This window comes from Pongo pygmaeus, chromosome 7, assembly GCF_028885625.2.
Source record: "Pongo pygmaeus isolate AG05252 chromosome 7, NHGRI_mPonPyg2-v2.0_pri, whole genome shotgun sequence".
NCBI classification, from domain to species: domain Eukaryota; kingdom Metazoa; phylum Chordata; class Mammalia; order Primates; family Hominidae; genus Pongo; species Pongo pygmaeus.
In genome coordinates this window covers 111,677,046-111,697,505 of record NC_072380.2, presented here as the reverse complement: position 1 = coordinate 111,697,505, position 20,460 = coordinate 111,677,046, and the positions used below count along the sequence as shown (strand labels likewise).

At 38.3% G+C, this 20,460-nt stretch overlaps 1 protein-coding gene across 23 annotated transcripts in view; it reads right to left on the bottom strand.

Moving 5' to 3' along the window:
- VPS13B (vacuolar protein sorting 13 homolog B) overlaps window positions 1–20,460 on the bottom strand; it is a 915,151-nt gene that overhangs the window by 627,648 nt on the left and 267,043 nt on the right. For all 23 annotated transcript variants that reach the window (XM_063669399.1, XM_054497603.2, XM_054497598.2 and 20 more), the window contains exons 18-19: window positions 5,982–6,116; window positions 5,060–5,233 (exon numbers count right to left, since the gene is read on the bottom strand). In XM_063669399.1, coding sequence (XP_063525469.1) covers window positions 5,060–5,233; window positions 5,982–6,116 — 309 coding nt within the window. The remainder of the gene's footprint in view (window positions 1–5,059; window positions 5,234–5,981; window positions 6,117–20,460) is intronic.

Here is a 20,460-nt window from a genome sequence, read left to right as displayed (position 1 = left end):
GGAGTAGGGAAAAGGCAGAGTCACAGAAGGCTTCCTTGGAGAAACAGTAGTTGAGCTGAGATCTTGAGACTGAGCGGGAAATAAACAGATATGAAAAGGGTAAGGATGGTTGTGAGAATCCTAGACAGAAAAAAACAGTATATGTAAATACATAACCACCACAGAGAAAATCAAAAAAAGGCCAGCAGAGCCAGAGCAAAGAGAGCAGGAGACATGTAAACAGAACTCCTAACACTGGCTTAGAAATTGAAATGATGGGCCAGGCGCGATGGCTCACACCTGTAATCCCAGCACTTTGGGAGGCAGAGGCAGGTGGATCACAAGGTCAGGAGATCGAGACCTTCCTAGCTAACACAGTGAAACCCTGTCTCTACTAAAAATACAAAAAATTAGCCGGGCATGGTAACAGGCGCCTGTAGTCCCAGCTACTTGGGAGGCTGAGGCAGGAGAATGGCATGAACCCAGGAGGCGGAGGTTGCAGTGAGCCAAGATCGCGCCACTGCACTCCAACCTGGGTGACAGTACGAGACTCTATATCAAAAGAAAAAATAGAAATTGAAATGATGGCCTAAATTCTTTTGATTCTAAGCTGATAGAATTCATAGTCATTTTATATTCCTAAACAGCAGACACTCCAAAATTTATTTACACATTAATACCATGATAAACAAAGACTCAGAACTCTTTAGCAAGCAGAACCTGCTATGAATCATAGGCAAAATATAGCATAAGAAGAGCCAAAGTCTACATTAAAAAGACAAGGGAGTCTGGGCACAGTGGCTCATGCCTGTAATCTCAGCACTTTGGGAGGCCAAGGCGGTTGGATTACGTGAGGCCAGGAGTTCAAGAGCAGCCTGGCCAGCATGGTGAAACCCCATCTCTACTAAAATTACAAAAATTAGCCAGGCATGGTGGTGTGCCTCTGTAAGGCATGAGAATCATTTGAACCCAGGAAGCAGAGGTTGCAGTGAGCTGAGATCATGCCCACTGCACTCCAGCCTGGGCAAGGTTCTGTCTAAAAAATAATAATAATAAAAAACAAGGGAAGAAAATATTTAGAACTTCATTTTTATTTTTATTTATTTTTGAGACAGGGTTGCGTTCTGTCACCCAGGCTATAGTGCAGTAAGCGATCTTGGCTCACTGCAACCTCTGCCTCCCAGGCTCAAGTGATCCTTCCACCTCAGCCCTCCCAAAGTGCTGGGATTACAGGGATGAGCCACTGCACCTGGCAGAACCTATTTTTAAATGTTTTACATATGTCAGTTACAGTCACCAAGTGCTTCTACCTACGAAGGAACCAGAGAAGCATCTATTTCTCTATGTGACCTGTTGTATCTATACAAACCTAAGAAGTGTGTCATTAAATGGTTCCCCTGAAAAATAACCATAAATACAGAATGTGTGCTGGCATATTGTATTCTAATAAGAGCCTTCAGCTCCTTTGCTGTTAATCAGAGTTAGTCAAGTGTAGAATGTAATCAAGGAAGGAAGAGGGAAAAGTGTAAAGGGAATTGCTGAGACTTCAAAGACAAAGCAATGCTGTAAGATGACAGTGCGGCTCTTTTGACAGTGCTTAATATAAAGTAAAAAAGGAGATCCGTTATGTTAGGAACTTTTAAGACTGAAGGATACAGTGTTTAGTGAGGTGGATTCTAAGGTTAAAAGAGAAAATGATAAACAGCCCAACACCCAACATGATGGGAAAATGTTGTACAGTTAGAAGTTTCAAGTTCTAGTTCAAAGACTGACTTGCTAGGCAATTGGACAAGTCATTGAACTTCTAGGCATCTATTTCCTCCTCTGCAAGACATAAATAATATTTTCTCTGCCTAAAACAGTTTTGATTTGTAAGCAAATAAAATAATTTACACAAATGTGACATTTTAATTGTAAAGTACTGTTTTTATAGTGAGTTTTACTAATACCATTAATATTTCTGTCATAATTCCAAATCCCCATTAATAAAGCTGTCCATTCCCTCACATTCTCAAATCACAGTCAAAAGGCTGCCTAAGTAATTAGCTCCTCTCAAAACTCACTTCCTAATTGACTTTTACGTAACATCTGCAACATTTGCTGGTCCCCAGTTTAACCACCCATCCCCCTCAATTTGAGAGTATATGGACAAGGGCAGCTGTCTTCCACATGTCATGCCATGACCCCAAAAAAAAGCCAGTTAGTATGATCATCATTCAAATTCTATAAGCCCATGGGAAAAGTTCATTAACAACCTCACCTGGACATCTATCTGTTTGTGAAAACACAAGCAGAGACCACTCATGCTTCCCTTTAACTGTTCACCTAAAAGATTTAACCACCTAACATCTTTTTCTTCCCTTAAGCCTCCGGAAAGATTCCTGTCTCTATTCTATTAGATGCTTCAACTTCAAAAACCAAAGAAAAGTAAATGTAATCATCAGTTACTTGCTTATTCATTCAATAAGTATTTATTGTTAGCTTATGTGCCAGGTATTGGTCTAGACGCTGAGAATACAGTAGTGGCCAAAAAGAGACAAAACGTCCTGCCCAAATGAAGCATAAAATTCTAATAGCAGGGGAAACAATCAACAATATAAATCAGTAACATATATAGTATGGTAGATTCTGATAAGTACTAAGGAAAACTAAAGAAGTGTAGAGAAATAAGTAAGAAGTGTCAATATGTGTGTAGGAGACAGAGAGAGAAATTTAGATACAGTGGTCAGGAAAGTAGTTGCTAAAAGTATAATATTTTTGTAAAGTCTTGAAGGACTGTTAAGGAATTATTAATTTTTCCTTTAAGATTTACTTATGATTTGTCTATAACATCAGTCATACTCACATATATACATATACACCCAAATTAAATCTTGTTACAAGAACATAAGATTAATTCAAATTATTTTAAAACTGGCATAAAAATAGTACTTATGAGCTCTCTAAACCATATCATAAATACCTAAGCCATGAATGTGGGTGGCAGTTCTAAGGTGGATGAAAAATTTAAATTTAAAAATACCCTAAATAAACTATGTGAATGTAGTTTTAAGTTAAAATATATTACATTTTAGGTTCAAAACATACCCAAAGGAATATTTTCAAAGCATTAAATACATGATCACATTAAAATTTTACACACAAATCCATAAACATACCACTATCCATAACACTAATGTTGCAGATTAGGTGAATTTCCTTAACAGCAAGAAAAAATTAAAACTTTATAAATATTATAGGTGCCACAGATAATTTTTCTTATACCACTTTACTTTTAGAGCCATATAAAAAGTTAAAAACAAAAATAAAATTTTGTGACCCTAGAAATGCATTTAAATTATAAAAGATAATATATTGTTGAAGAACAGATTATTTAAATATGCTCGACTTATTAATTTATTTTCATTGTATATATGGTAAAACAAATATTAGGAGTTCCTGTCCAACTCAAGAATAAGTGGCAAGATTCTAGAAAGATTAATCTCTTCTTAGGTATCAAAATTGTAACTGAATGGTCTGGTCATTTTAGTATCATCTTAAGTTTATTATTTGTAAACAAAAATTACTATATGGGTAATTCTATAAAGAAGTTTACTAAACAATATATTTAAGGAACATGATTAAATAGGCATTAACAAAGCCATGATATTTATCCACCAATTCCTTCTTCCTATAACCATGTTAGACAAACCACATAGGCCAAATCTGGCCCACTTCCTGCTTTTATAAATAAAGCTTTATTGAAACACAGTCACGTCCATTCATTTAAGTCTTATCTGTAGCTATTTTTGTGCTACAACAGCAGAAATAGTTGAGACAGAGATTGTATGGGCCATAAACCCTAAAATATTAGCTGTCAGGCCCTTTAATAAAGTATTTACCAATCCCTGTCTTAAAAGATTGGTAAAATCTTTTCTCTATAGGGACAACCCTACTTTGGATCTGGGAGTCATCCTCTGATCATTCATTCTTTATGGTTCCATACCCATTCTTACCAGGCTGAAATCTTATTTTTGAGGTGTGCTGTCCTTAGAAGCATGCTGACAGACAGCATCCTTAGACTCACCTTTCCAATACTAATTTCCAGTTTTCAATGTGGATGCCACTCAACTGCAAATATTACCATAATATACTCATCTTTCAAATGTTTTGTGTCCCTGTATATATTCACTTGCGCACTGCTTTATTCAATATTCACCTCTACATAGTCTCTGCTCAGTTAGTTGCAAATCTTTTCATAGTTTCTACTTGAACATACTATGCAGAACATACTTTCTATAAGCTACAGTACTTGCTGAATAATGTTAATGAAGCTCTACTCCAAAGCAGCTATTTGAAACTACTCACTGGCCAGTTACTTCTAGAGAGAAAATGTGGACCACCTATCTTTTAAAACAAATGTCTATATTACTATCATGTTGCTAGCCTCATTGACTGAACACCCTGACTTTGCTAACCACATACTGGCTAAGTGAATTCATGGCTGATAGTGATCTCTACCTATCATACATTTTTCTTTTCTCAGTCTTCATTGATCCTTCTGCTACTTTCTCTCAACATGAGAGGTATAGCTCTGCTATTACAGTGCTGAATAAAATGAGATCGATTCTATTTAAAGTGCTACCAGAAAAAAATAAAACTCTAAGAAATGAGATAATGACCTCTGAGATTTTTTTCTCAGTTCTACCGTCAAATCTTTTCATTCCTAAAAAATTGCAGAAGGTAAAAACACCAATTTACACACAACAAACTGTGGGTTACAAAGTGCTACTATCCCAAGAAAATATGCATTATAATGATATGCTATATTTTAAAACTCAGTTGTTCCTTATATATACGAATCTGAAGTTAACCACTATACACACAGCTAAATTCTCTCATATAAATAAAATCATTATTATTTATAAACACATTTCAATTAAGAAAAGTGATACAAAAATTCTTCATTTGAATTTTGAAAAAGCACAACTGCAGAGTAAGCCAATTGACAAAAATAGCTAAAAAAAAATAAATAACAATTTTAAAAGCTTTTCTGGAAAAAAAATGCAAAACAAGGGAATAATGATAGGTTTGTACTTACCAGAATTGTGGCAGTAGTTAATATATTGTGGAACTTGGATTGTGAAGGCCATCAAATCTGGAGCTAAGAGAGACTCTGGCTTTCTACTCTCATTGAGCCACTTGGTGCTATGAAGGTCTTTAGTGTCGGAAGGACCCTGAAGCAAGGGAATCAACTTCTCTTTTCCACTATCAACTGAAAAGAAATATTTATAAAACAATAATAAAAATAAAACATGAGTCGCTTGAGAATGTTTGATTTTAAAATATACTAACACCATAATATAACATTTCAACTTTATTTGATAATATTAGCTATATATTTAATTATACTGAGTCTCATAAAATGTAAAGCATTTTTAACTCTTAAGTTTTCATATTTGCTAATGAATGCAGAACATGTCCAGAAAAGTTTATAAAAGGAAACAACTAAACACACAGTCTTCTAAAAATTAAATGAAATCTGGACCTTTATAAACTTACCTTAAAATTAGTTTGCACTGAAAAAAATCACAAATAGTTTAAAAAATATATTATGAAATAAAATATTGGTAGGAAGGTAAAGTCATTTACAACCAAAATTTAAAAACAACTGGGTCTCCTATTTAATTATATTACAATAACAACTTTTTAATTTAATTTTAAGTGTCATATTATATACATATATATACATCTCCTATTCCCCCAAAAAGTATAATAAATATTCCTTTAATTCTTCTCCCTCATAACCATTCATAAAACTAAGTATTTTTCCCTAAATAAAAATTTGTTAAAGTCAAGAAGTATCATCCTGGCACAATTAGAAAAATTTCTAAGTAAAAATTTAAAACGTCTGATTCATAGGAACAATGAGTAAATTCTTGTTTCAGTAACACTCCTTGTAAAATGCAAGGCCAATTCTCCTATACAGGCAATAAAGTTTTACACGGTCCAGCTGCACATACCTGGGCCTTTGGCACAAATTTTTATTGATCCCATGGTCCCAGAGGCACATTTGACCAATGATGTGCTGCAGTACTTCAATTCAACATTCTGGATTGAGCCCTCAAGAGTTGGCAGGGGATTCTTAGATTTCACACCTAATAAAAGAAAACTGCAAATGTACTAGCCGATTGAATTTAAATAATTTTTATACTCCTTCACCAAGGCATTTAAACTTAATTATACTTTAACTGTCTACCTCAGATGTTCTTACAGTATTTGTGTTAGGTTTCATAGTTTAGTGTTTCAGAGGTGAAAGGATGCAAATTTAAAATAAATGGGCTGAACTCTCATAACTATACTTACGCATTCAATTCTTGATTAGTCAAGCTCAAGAAATAAAAGTAAATGCACAAATACTTTTTAAAAAAAACAAGAAATAGTTTTAAAAATCATATTTGGCTTTAGAAAACAGTAAGATTTTTCTTTTTGCAACAAATTTAACTTATAAAGTCAAGTTTAATTTAGGCGAAGACTTTCTTTTTTATTTTTTATTTTTTTTGAGACATAGTCTCGCTCTGTCACCCAGGCTGGAGTGCAGTGGTGCAATCTCAGCTCACTGCAACCTCGGCCTCCCGTGTTCAAGCAATTCTCCTGCCTCAGCCTCCCTAGTAGTTGGGATTACGGGCGCATTCCACCAGCCTGGCTAATTTTTGTATTTTTAGTAAAGACGGGGTTTCAGCATGTTGGCCAGGCTGGTCTTGAACTCCTGACCTCGGGTGATCCACCCAACTCGGCCTTCCAAAGTGCTAGGATTACAGGCATGCACCACCATACCCGGCCTAGGTGGAGACATTTAAACATAAAACTACCCAAGTAAGGCTGGGTGCGGTGACTCACGCCTGTAAGCCCAGCACTTTGGGAGGCCGAGGCAAGCGGATCACGAGGTCAAGAGATCGAGATCATCCTGGTCAACATGGTGAAACCCCGTCTCTACTAAAAAAAAAAAATACAAAAATTAGCTGGGCATGGTGGCGTGTGCCTGTAGTCCGAGCTGCTCAGGAGGCTGAGGCAGGAAAATCACCTGAACCCGGGAGGCAGAGGTTGCAGAGAGTAGAGATCGCGCCACTGCACTCCAGCCTAGCGACAGAGAGAGACTCCATCTCAAAAAAAAAAAAAAAAAAAAAAAAAACTACCTGAGTAAACAAATTCTCTGAAATAGTTTGGTCAGGTGAAATGAGGAAACAAACAAAATACAGGTTGAGGATCCCTTATCCAAAATACTTGGGAGCAGAAGTGTCCTGAATTTTGGATTTTGCTGAATTTTGGAATATTTGTATTATATACTTACCAGTAAAGCATCCCCACTCTGAAAATCAAAAATCAAAAGTGCTCCAACGAACATTTCCTTTGAGAGTCATATTGGCTCTCAAAAAGTTTCAGATTTTAGAACATTTCAGACTTTGAATTTTCAGAGTAGGGGGTCACTCAACCTGTAACTCAAATAGTTCCTGTGTTAAAATACAATAGCTTATAAATAAAATTCACATGCTCTGTATAGATAAAAAGGGCGCAAATAAATTTTTATAAATTAACCAAAAAGTAGATATTAACATCTTTATTATGTACTACTTGCTAAAGGATATAAAAGCACAGAAGGTAATAATTCCCATAAATAAATGGCTGGAAAACTTAATCAAAAGGGAGAACCTCATTTTGATCCTTAAGGGTAGGTGAGAATTATACAGGCAAAGAAAACTTAAGAATATTATACTGACAGTATGGACCACCACCACTAAAATGGTGATGATAGTGATGATGATGATGATGATAATGACAATTAACTCTAATCAATTAACATTTACTGAGGACTTAAGTATGTGTTATGTACATTATGTCATTCAGTCCTTACAACACGCCTATATTATAGATATTATTATTATCTTTACTTTACAGATGAGGATACAATAGATTAGGGAAGGTAACTAATTTTTGCCCAGAGGACAACAGTTACTATGTGAAAAGATCTAGGGTGTTTAACACAATCTCATCCCATCACAGAAGACTTTATCACTCATTTTGCCAACTATTCATGAAAACCCACCAACGTAATTTCGCTTCTTTTTCCCTTTCCACACTTTGGTTAAATAATCCCATCCTTTGTTTTTGAAGCTTCTTTAACTATGTATGAATAATTAAGAAGATCATACACTTTCTATGATAGTTGTATTAAACATTATTCTAAAATCCTTGAATTTAAACTTTAGGGTATTCAAGAAGACTCATAATCTCTCAAAGAAATTATGATTCAGTCGTCCTGAGCTATGGCCCAGAATTCTGCTATTTAACAAGTACATTAAATGATTTGCAAATGGTTAGAGAATGTTATCCTGAGAAATACCTTGTCCCAAATCAACCCTTATGATATTGTTTAGCTTTGTGTCCCCACCCAAACCACATGTTGAATTATAATCCCAAGGTTTTAAGGGAAGAAACAGGTGGGAAGTGACTGGATTATGGGAGCAGTTTCTCTCATGCTGTTCTCATGATAGTGAGGGAGTTCTCACAAGATCTAACGGTTTTTAAAGCATGGCACTTCCTCGTTCGTTGGCAATTCTCTCTCCTGCCACCATGTGAAGAAGGTACTTGCTTCCCCTTCGCATTCTGCCATAATTGTAAGTTTCCTGAGCCCTCCCTAGCCATGTGGAACTGGGAGTCAATTAAACGTCTTTCCTTTTTAAATTACCCAGTCTCAGGCAGTTCTTTACAGCAGTATGAGAATGGACTAATACACGGAGCTATTAATTTGCTAATTTGTATTTTGTCTTTATATAATTGTGTACTGATTGGTTGCTATTTTCCAATATTTGCCACCTGAACTGTGTCCATTTGAAGTGGTATCCACTATCCTCTGAGAAGGAGTTCTAAACCTATGGTCTAGAGCACACTTTAAGGAGTTCATTACACCTATGAAATGGTATCTAAAATGCTGTATATTTATGCATTTTAAAGCATTTTTTTAACAGATTCTCAAAATTCATGTCTCAGGAATTTTAATATCTCAGAAAATTAAATGATGCCAAAAATGCTAATACAATCATCATCATAGTAGTAGTAGTAGCAGCAGCAGCAGCAGTAAAAACAGCAGCAGTAGTATCAATAATAGTAATCATAGCACTTAACATTCACTGAGCACTTACTGAGTGCCATGCATGATGCCTAGTTTATTTCATTTATTCGGCACACACAAAATAATCCTTAGGAGCTATTACTATTTTCATTCTATATATATATATATATATATTTTAAAAAGCATTGGAGAAATAAGGATTTTGCAAAGGCCCAAGTCAGAAAGTGGCAAAGCCTGGATCTCATTTTTCTTTATAACAAAGGATGCTGAGCTACTCTATTTAACATCTGCTATAGGGAGCTATAATCAATGGATAACTTACCCTGTTCCAATCACTATGTTAGATGATGAGAGAGAAACAGAACTTAATAATACCCTTCCCTCCCCTGGCTCTCAAGCCTTAAGGGTCAAGCTCTCATTCAATACCAATTTTTCAAAAGAAATACAGGAAACCTATATAGTAGTCAGCACACGAGAGCTACTAAAAGATTCTCTAAAGAGTCGTTGACGGTGTTCAGAACCAAAAAGCTGAATTAGTTTCTGGTATATACAAGAGCAAAAGAATATGGATAGACCAAATGAGTTTCTTTAGAATTATTTTATAACATGGCTTCTTTTACAGTTTCCAAAACTTAATACTCTACCTTGAATCATAAATAGTTAGTATTTCTTAATATCTCATACATGTTATATATAAGACTCCTATCATAAGTTATCTGAAACATCTTCTGATAACAATCTTGGCCAGGTGCAGTGGCTCATGTCTGTAATCCCAACACTTTGGGAGGCCAAGGCAGGAGGATCACTTGAGGTCAGGAGTTCGAGACCAGCCTGGCCAATGTGGAGAAATCACATCTGTACTAAAAATATAAAAATTAGCCAAGCATGGTGGCAAGCACCTGTAATTCCAGATAATCAGGAGGCTGAGGCACAATAATTGCCTGAGCCTGGGAGGCAGAGGTTGCAGTGAACCGAGATCGCACCACTGCACTCCAGTCTGGGCAACGAGCAAGACTCTGCCACAAAAAAAAAAAAAAAAAAAAAAGAATCTTATATACCTATATAAAGCACTTTGATTTAGGCAACTACAATCAAGAATACAGTTTGACACTTTTAACTTTACATTTCTCAAGTATTTTTAAATTTGGTTTAACAACTAAAAGAAGATAATGTCATAATTTCTCCTTAAAAAAAGTTTTCTATAAAGTAATTTGTTTTTAGTGCTAAAAGCTCAGATTTTTATAAGGAAGAGATTTTTATATAAAAGTTATATTCATCTCTTGATAGACATTGATATCAAATAGAGAAAAGTAGCTAGTAAAAATAATCGTAGTTTCTTTCCACTCTACCATCAAACTGAAATTATAAAATGCCCCAAATATGAGCAACAGAAAGGCAGAAGGGAGTACAGTCTTGACATTATACAACTCAGGGCACCACTCACAGGAATACTTCTCTCAGAAATTGTGAAAAGAAATTTACTATTAGGGAAGCAATGTGGTGAAACAAAAAGAGCAAATAAGTAAAATGTGGCTTCAGATATAGGCAGCATTCCTTACCTTGTAATACAGTGGCTTAAGGCTAGTCACTATTTATTATTGTTACTTAAGGAGGCCAAAATAACTGTAGTTATTGTTCCAGGTACTTAACTCTGAGAACTTGGCTAAACTTTATACAGAACTTAATTTAGAAAGAGAGTACAATGCTTTTGTAGGATGTAAAGAAAGCTGACATGAGTCAAAAGGACAATCACAAAGATAGTGAAAATACCCACATTTGAAAAAATGCTTTACAAAGTATTCACCTATTCCTTTACTCAAATCCTGTTGTCATAGTCCACTAGAGGAAGGAAAGAGGTATCCCTAAGGTACTGCAATTGACATATAAGTTATACTGCACTGTCAATATAATAATCTAAAAATAATTACCAATTTTTATAATAAAATTAAATATAGAATAATGCACTGCTATTTTCCTTCTCTGTACTAGTCCATTCTCATGCTGCTATAAAGAAATACTTGAGACTGGGTAATTTATAAATGAAAGAGGTTTAATTGACTCACAGTTCCATGTGGCTGGGAAGGCTCGGGAAACTTACAATCATGGTGGAAGGGAAGCAAACATGTCCTTCTTCACAAGGTGGCAGGAGATAGAAGTGCCAAGCAAAGGGGGAAAAGCCCCTTATAACACCATCAGATCTCCTAAGAACTCACTCACTATCACAAGAACAGCATGAGGAGGGTAACCACCTCCATGATCCAACTACCTCCCACTGGGTCCCTCCCACAACCCATGAGGATTATGGGAACTACAATTCAAGATGAGATTTGGGTGGAGTCACAGCCAAACCATATCCCTCTACCCTGGCCCCTCCCAAATCCCATGTCCTCATGCTTCAAAACACTCATGCCCTTCCAAAACTCCCCCAAAGTCTTAACTCATTTCAGCATTAACTCAAAACTCCAAGTCCAAAGTCTCATCTAAGACAAAGCAAGTTCCTTCTGCCTACGAGCCTGTAACTTCCTAGATACAATGGGCGTACAAGCACTGGGTAAATACATCCATTCCAAATGGGAGAAATTGGCCAAAACAAAGGAGTTACAGCCCATGCAAGTCTAAAATCCAATAGGGCAGTCATTAAATCTTAAAGTTCCAAAATGATCTCCTTTTACTCCATGTCTCACATCCAGATCACGCCGTTGCAAGAGGTGGGCTCCCACAGCCTTGGGCAGCTCCGTCCCTATGGCTTTGCAGGTTACAACTCCCACTCTTGGCTGCTTTCACAGGCTGGCATTGATTGTCTGCAGCTTCTCTGGCCGCATGGTGCAAGATGTCAGTGGATCTACAATTCTGGGGTCTGGAGGACAGTGGCCCTCTTCTCACAGCCCACTAGGCAGTGCCCCAGTAGGGACTCTGTGTGGGGGCTCTGGCCTCACATTTCCCTTCCACGCTGCCCTAACAGAGGTTCTCCATGAGGGCTCTGCCCCTGTAGCAGACTTCTGAGTCGACATCCAGACATCCTCTGAAATCTAAGCAGAGGTTCCCAAACCTCAATTTTTGTCTTCTGTGTACTCTCAGGACCAATATCACGTGGAACCTCCCAAAGCTGGGGGCTTACACCCTCTGAAGCAACATCCTGAGCTCTACCTTGACCCCTTTTGCCCATGACTAGAATGGTGGGGACAGAGTACTAAGGCTGCACACAGCAAGGGAGCTGGACTCTGCACCCAGCCCACAAAACCATTTTTCCCTCCTAGACCTCCCGGCCTGTGATGGGAAGGACTCTCATGAAGGTCTCTGACATGCCCTGGAGACATTTTCCCCATTGTCTTGGTGATTAACATTCTGCTCCTCATTACTTATGCAAATTTTTGCAGCCAGCTTGACTTTCTCCCCAGAAAATGGGTTTTTCTTTCTTCTTTTCTTCTTCTTTTTTTTTTTTTTTTTTTTTTTTTTTTTTTTTTTTTTTTTTACAGAGTCTCACTCTATCACCAGGCTGGAGTGCAGTGGCATGATCTCGGCTCACTGCAACCTCAGAGCCCCTGGTTCAAGCAATTCTCCTGCCTCAGCCTCCCAAGTAGCTGGGATTATAGGCATGTGCTACCATGCCCCACTAATTTTTGTATTTTTAGTAGAGAAGGGTTTCTTCATGTTGGCCAGGATGGTCTCGATCTCCTGACCTTTTGATCTTCCCACCTCCACCTCCCAAAGTGGTGGGATTACAGGCGTGAGCCACCGTGTCCAGCCGGGTTTTTCTTTTCTATCACATAATCAGGCTGCAAATTTTCCAAACTTTTTGCTCTGCTTCCTCTTGAATGCTTTGCCACTTAGAAATTTCTTCTGCCAGATACCCCAAATCATCTCTCTCAAGTTCCAAGTTCCACAGATCTCTAGGGCAGGAGCAAAAAGCCACCAGTCTCTTTACTAAAGCACAGCAAGAGTTAACTTTTCTCCAGTTCCCAACAAGTTCCTCACCTCCATCCGAGACCACCTCAACCTAGACTTCATTGTCCATATCACTGTCAGCATTTTAGTCAAAGCCATTCAACAAGTCTCTAGGAAGTTCCAAACTTTCCCAGATCTTCCTGTCTTGTGAGCCTTCCAAATCTCTAGGAAGATCCAAACTTTCCCACGTTTTCCTGTCTTCTTCTGAGTCCTCTAAACTGTTCCAACCTCTGTCTGTTACCCAGTTCCAAAGTAGCTTCCAAATTTTCAGGTATCCTTATAGCAGCACCCCACCCTACTGGTATCAATTTACTGTATGAGTCCATTCTCATGCTGCTCTGAAGAAATACACAAGACTGGGTAATTTATAAAGAAAAGAGGTTTGATTGACTCACAGTTCTACATAGCTGGGAAGGCCATCACAGAAGGGGGAACAAACTAATCCTCTTCACAATGCAGCAGGAGGGAGAAGAGCTAAGGAAAGGGGGAAAAGCTGCTTATAAAACTATCAGATCTCCTGAGAACTCACTCACTATCACAAGAACAGCATGAAGGTAACCACCTCCATGATTCAATTACCTACCACCATGTTCCTCTAGAACTCACTGTCACAAGAACAGCATGAGGGTAACCACCCCCATGATTCAATTACCTCCCACCAGGTATCTCCCATGACATGTAGGAATTATGGGAACTATAAATCAAGATGAGATTTGTGCAGGGACACAGCCAAATCATATCATCCTCCTAGTACTTTTCTGAAAAATATCAACTCCTAACACATAATCTTAGTCCTGTGGTGCACCATTAGACCTAATTCTTTTTCTTTTTTTTTAAGAGACAGAGTCTCACTCTGTTGCCCAAGCTAGAGTGCAGTAGTGCAATCATAGTTCACTGTAATCTCGAGCTCCTGGGCTCAAGTGATCCTCCCATCTCAGCCTCCTGGGTAGCTGGGACTACAAGCATGTACTCTATCACACCTGTTTTTTTGTAGAGACAGGGTCTCACTATGGTGCCCAGGCTAACCCTAATTCTTTTTCCACCAACCTTCTTGCCCGCTATAATTCTTTAAGACTCACTGAGACCTTTCCCTCAGTGTCAACTTTCTAGTGTTCAGTAGTCAGCTTATGATCACTTCTGTCATTATGATGTACATTTTAAACGATGAACTAATGAGAATGATCTATATATCTCTGTGGAAGTAAAAGATTAAGGAGTCAAACCATAGGATTACTTCTGTCCCACCACTGAAGTCCACCAAAAGACTATTAAGAAATTATTTTAAGGTGCTAAACTAACAAAGAAACGAAAATAAAAAGACAAGAGCCAAATAGGCTGCTCTCAAACAAGCAAGAGCTATCATCTAAATTTTGAAAGATGGATATCTGATGAACAAGTAGCAATGAGTAGCCTTAGTAGAGCAGAGAAAAGTGCCTGTGGGTAATTAAACTAATAAGCAAACTGATCCTGCAATAAGCCCCAGAAATATAAGTATTAAAAGAGGCCAGGAAGCTCTGAAGGCAGGGATGCAGATGAGGCTAAAAAGATGAGGCGTGACTAAAATTTTATCTAGTGACCACAGATCGTTTTTCTTAATCCATGTAGGATCCTCTCCTTTAATCCACGCAGCCCAGTAACTACCTGACACTTACCTGGCAGAAGACTAGAGGGTTTACTTTGGAGAGGTTAAACCAGGAGGACTCTCAATTAAGGAATATGAAATACAACCATATGCTAAAAGGGGGGAATTATCTTAGAATCTGTATGGCATACACATACTGGATAATGAGATCTACCCTTCCTTTACTAAGTACCAGGCTTAGAAACCTCAAGAAGGAAATGGATGGCTTTCTCTCTGTAAAAACAAGCAAGCTCAAGAAAAAGGAACCATGATACTGATAATCGATTATCCTCAAACCAAAAATGAATTGTGTCCAACTTCCCTACAATCAACAAGTTCCAACCTCACACAGAGGTTTCAGTTATTTTGTACTTTGTTCTGCAATATGAAGGATTGTTAAATATTAGATGGAAATCACAAATGTGACAGGCAGATATTATTTTAAAACATAAAAAAGGAACATTGGGTAAACAGACAAAGCCAGGGGCAGAAGAAAACTTCAAATAGCAATAATAATAATGATTTCTATCCTCAAAGAGAGTACAGAAGATACTGCAATAAGAAATGAACATTTATTTAAAATATTCAAACAACAAAACCAAGCACTTAGAAAATAAAAACATGATGCTAATTCTCTTTAAATTGATAAATAGACTGGAAAATAAAGTTGAGAAAATCTCCCATAAATTAAAACCAAAAAATCCAAAGAGAATGAAAATGGAAGAAAAATGAAAAGATCAACATAAGCAATCCAATATCTAAAAACCAAAAGGTCTAGAAGGAACTATTAAAAGAAAATGGGGAAAATAATCAAAAACATAGTTCAAGAGTATTTCCCAAACTGTAGAAAAGGAGTTCCAAATTAAAAGTGTTTACTATGTATCCAGTATTAAAAATGAAAAAAACACACACATAAACTCATACCACCTGAACATCAAGGCTAAAGAGACGCTCCTAAAAACTTCTGATATAAGACAGACAGACACATATAAAAACAAAAACAGGTGACAAACAAAGGTTAAACAATTAGAATAGCATCAAACTTCTCAACAGAAATGCCAAAAGCAAGAAGACAATAATGTGATGCTTTCAGATTTCTGTAGGAAAATCACTCCCACCCTAAAAATCTATATACAGTCCAATCAATTACATATAAAGACAAAATAAAGATTCATTCAGACATGTCAGACCTGAAAAAAGTTTACTTCCTACAGTAGGAAGATAACTAGAGGATTTTGCGCCAACTAAAAAAGAGGGTAAATCAAGAAAGAGTAACATGTGTGGTCTAAGAAACAGGGGATCCAACCAGAGAAAAGGAAATCCCAGGACAATGATAAAAGGAAATTTCAAGACATCTCTATAGTAGGCCTAGGGAACAAATAGAAAAACAGGAGGAAAGAGCATTAAAAAAAAATGACTCCAAAAATTAAAAGTAATTATCTCACACACCTGAAGGAATTGAGAGAAGATATGTTTATGTCAGAGTTTGGGGGAATTAATTAAAAATAAGTATATAGAACACTAATCAAGCAATAACAAAAAAAAAGACAGTTATTAACTCCAAGACAGTTATTAACTCCAAGAATACAAGTTTTATAAGAAAAATAAATGCAATGGTAGCATATTCTAACTCATACATACATGTTTATAATACGTTCATACTGACTATAGATTTAAGCAAAAACTGTGACATAATTATATTCAAAGATTTAGGAAAAAGGAATAAAAGACAGAGGCTGTGAGTATTGGCCCTAAAAACTAAATCCTCTATGACAGGCAGAATAATGGCCCCCCGCAAAGATGTTCATATGCTAAACCTCAGGACCTGCGAACATGTCATATTACAACAGAAAGGAAAATTCAGATTCCTAATCAGCTGACCTTGAAATAGGGAGATGATCCTAGATTATTCAGGTGAACCCAATGTAATCAGAAGAATCCTTAAAAGTAGTAGGAGGAGGCAAAAAAGAAGAGTCAGAGAAAGAGATGTGATGACAGATGCACACTCACGGAAATGTAACATTACTGGCTTTAGAGATGGGGGAAGGGGGACACAGGCCAAGGAATTCAGGAAATTTCTAAAAGCTAGAAAAAGCAGGGAAAGGAGTTTTATCTTACAGCCTGTAAAAAGGAGCCCAACTGACACCTTGATTTTAGTCTGAGACCTGTTTCAGTCTTCTAAACTACGTAATTGCAAGAAAATAAATGTGTGTTGGGGGGAGGAGCCAAGATGGCCGAATAGGAACAGCTCCTGTCTACAGCTCCCAGCGCGAGCGACACAGAAGACGGGTGATTTCTGCATTTCCATCTGAGGTACCGTGTTCATCTCAGTAGGGAGTGCCAGACAGTGGGCGCAGGTCAGTGGGTGAGTGCACCGTGCGCCAGCCGAAGCAGGGGCGAGGCATTGCCTCACTCGGGAAGCGCAAGGGGTCAGGGAGTTCCCTTTCCAGGGGTGACAGACAGCACCTGGAAAATCGGGCCACTCCCACCCGAATACTGTGCTTTTCCGACGGGCTTAGGAAACGGTGCCCCAGGAGAGTATAGCCTGCACCTGGCTCAGAGGGTCCTACGCCCACGGAGTCTCGCTGATTGCTAGCACAGCAGTCTGAGATCAAACAGCAAGGAGGCAGCGAGGCTGGGGGAGGGGCGCCCGCCATTGCCCAGGCTCCCTTAGGTAAACAAAGCAGCCTGGAAGCTTGAACTGGGTGGAGCCCACCACAGCTCAAGGAGGCCTGCCTGCCTCTGTAGGCTCCACCTCTGGGGGCAGGGCACAGACAAACAAAAAGACAGCAGTAACCTCTGCAGACTTAAATGTCCCTGTCTGACAGCTTTGAGGAGAGCAGTGGTTCTCCCAGCACGCAGCTGGAGATCTGAGAACGGGCTGACTGCCTCCTCAAGTGGGTCCCTGACCCCTGACCCCCGAGCAGCCTAACTGGGAGGCACCCCCCAGCAGGGGCAGACTGACACCTCACACGGCCGGCCAGGTACTCCAACACACCTGCAGCTGAGGGTCCTGTCTGTTAGAAGGAAAACTAACAGAAAGGACATCCACACCAAAAACCCATCTGTACATCACCATCATCAAAGACCAAAAGTAGATAAAACCACAAAGATGGGGAAAAAACAGAGCAGAAAAACTGGAAACTCTAAAAAGCAGAGTACCTCTCCTCCTCCAAAGGAACGCAGTTCCTCACCAGCAACGGAACAAAGCTGGACGGAGAATGACTTTGACGAGCTGAGAGAAGGCTTCAGACGATCAAATTACTCCGAGCTACGGGAGGATATTCAAACCAAAGGCAAAGAAGTTGAAAACTTTGAAAAAAATTTAGAAGAATGTATAACTAGAATAACCAATACAGAGAAGTGCTTAAAGGAGCTGATGGAGCTGAAAACCAAGGCTCGAGAATTACGTGAAGAATGCAGAAGCCTCAGGAGCCAATGTGATCAAATGGAAGAAGGGGTATCAGCCCGGGAAGATGAAATGAATGAAATGAAGCGAGAAGGGAAGTTTAGAGAAAAAAGAATAAAAAGAAACGAGCAAAGCCTCCAAGAAATGTGGGACTATGTGAAAAGACCAAATCTACGTCTGATTGGTGTACCTGAAAGTGACGGGGAGAATGGAAACAAGTTGGAAAACACTCTGCAGGATATTATCCAGGAGAACTTCCCCAATCTAGCAAGGCAGGCCAACATTCAGATTCAGGAAATACAGAGAACGCCACAAAGATACTCCTCGAGAAGAGCAACTCCAAGACACATAATTGTCAGATTCACCAAAGTTGAAATGAAGGAAAAAATGTTAAGGGCAGCCAGAGAGAAAGGTCGGGTTACCATCAAAGGGAAGCCCATCAGACTAACAGCGGATCTCTCGGCAGAAACCCTACAAGCCAGAAGAGAGTGGGGGTCAATATTCAACATTCTTAAAGAAAAGAATTTTCAACCCAGAATTTCATATCCTGCCAAACTAAGCTTCATAAGTGAAGGAGAAATAAAATACTTTACAGACAAGCAAATGCTGAGAGATTTTGTCACCACCAGGCCTGCCCTAAAAGAGCTCCTGAAGGAAGCGCTAAACATGGAAAGGCACAACCGGTACCAGCCACTGCAAAATCATGCCGAAATGTAAAGACCATCGAGACTAGGAAGAGACTGCATCAACTAACGAGCAAAATAACCAGCTAACATCATAATGACAGGATCAGATTCACACATAACAATATTAACTTTAAATGTAAATGGACTAAATGCTCCAATTAAAAGACACAGACTGGCAAATTGGATAAAGACTCAAGACCCATCAGTGTGCTGTATTCAGGAAACCCATCTCATGTGCAGAGACACACATAGGCTCAGAATAAAAGAATGGAGGAAGATCTACCAAGCAAATGGAAAACAAAAAAAGGCAGGGGTTCCAATCCTAGTCTCTGATAAAACAGACTTTAAACCAACAAAGATCAAAAGAGACAAAGAAGGCCAGTACATAGTGGTAAAGGGATTAATTCAACAAGAAGAGCTAACTATCCTAAATATATATGCACCCAATACAGGAGCACCCAGATTCATGAAGCAAGTCCTGAGTGACCTACAAAGAGACTTAGACTCCCACACATTAATAATGGGAGACTTTAACACCCCACTGTCAACATTAGACAGATCAATGAGACAGAAAGTCAACAAGGATACCCAGGAATTGAACTCAGCTCTGCACCAAGCGGACCTAATAGACATCTACAGAACTCTCCACCCCAAATCAACAGAATATACATTTTTTTCAGCACCACACCACACCTATTCCAAAATTGACCATATACTTGGAAGTAAAGCTCTCCTCAATAAATGTAAAAGAACAGAAATTATAACAAACTATCTCTCAGATCACAGTGCAATCAAGCTAGAACTCAGGATTAAGAATCTCACTCAAAACTGCTCAACTACGTGGAAACTGAACAACCTGCTCCTGAATGACTACTGGGTACATAATGAAATGAAGGCAGAAATAAAGATGTTCTTTGAAACCAACGAGAACCAAGACACAACATACCAGAATCTCTGGGATGCATTCAAAGCAGTGTGTAGAGGGAAATTTATAGCACTAAATGCCCACAAGAGAAAGCAGGAAAGATCCAAAATTGACACCCTAACATTACAATTAAAAGAACTAGAAAAGCAAGAACAAACACATTCAAAAGCTAGCAGAAGGCAAGAAATAACTAAAATCAGAGCAGAACTGAAGGAAATAGAGACACAAAAAACCCTTCAAAAAATAAATGAATCCAGGAGCTGGTTTTTTGAAAGGATCAACAAAATTGATAGACCGCTAGCAAGATTAATAAAGAAAAAAAGAGAGAAGAATCAAATAGATGCAATAAAAAATGATAAAGGGGATATCACCACCGATCCTACAGAAATACAAACTACCATCAGAGAATATTACAAACACCTCTACGCAAATAAACTAGAAAATCTAGAAGAAATGGATAAATTCCTCAACACATACACCCTCCCAAGACTAAACCAGGAAGAAGTTGAATCTCTGAATAGACCAATAACAGGAGCTGAAATTGTGGCAATAATCAATAGCTTACCAACCAAAAAGAGTCCAGGACCAGATGGATTCACAGCCGAATTCTACCAGAGGTACAAGGAGGAGCTGGTACCATTCCTTCTGAAACTATTCCAATCAATAGAAAAAGAGGGAATCCTCCCTAACTCATTTTATGAGGCCAGCATCATCCTGATACCAAAGCCAGGCAGAGACACAACCAAAAAAGAGAATTTTAGACCAATATCCTTGATGAACATTGAT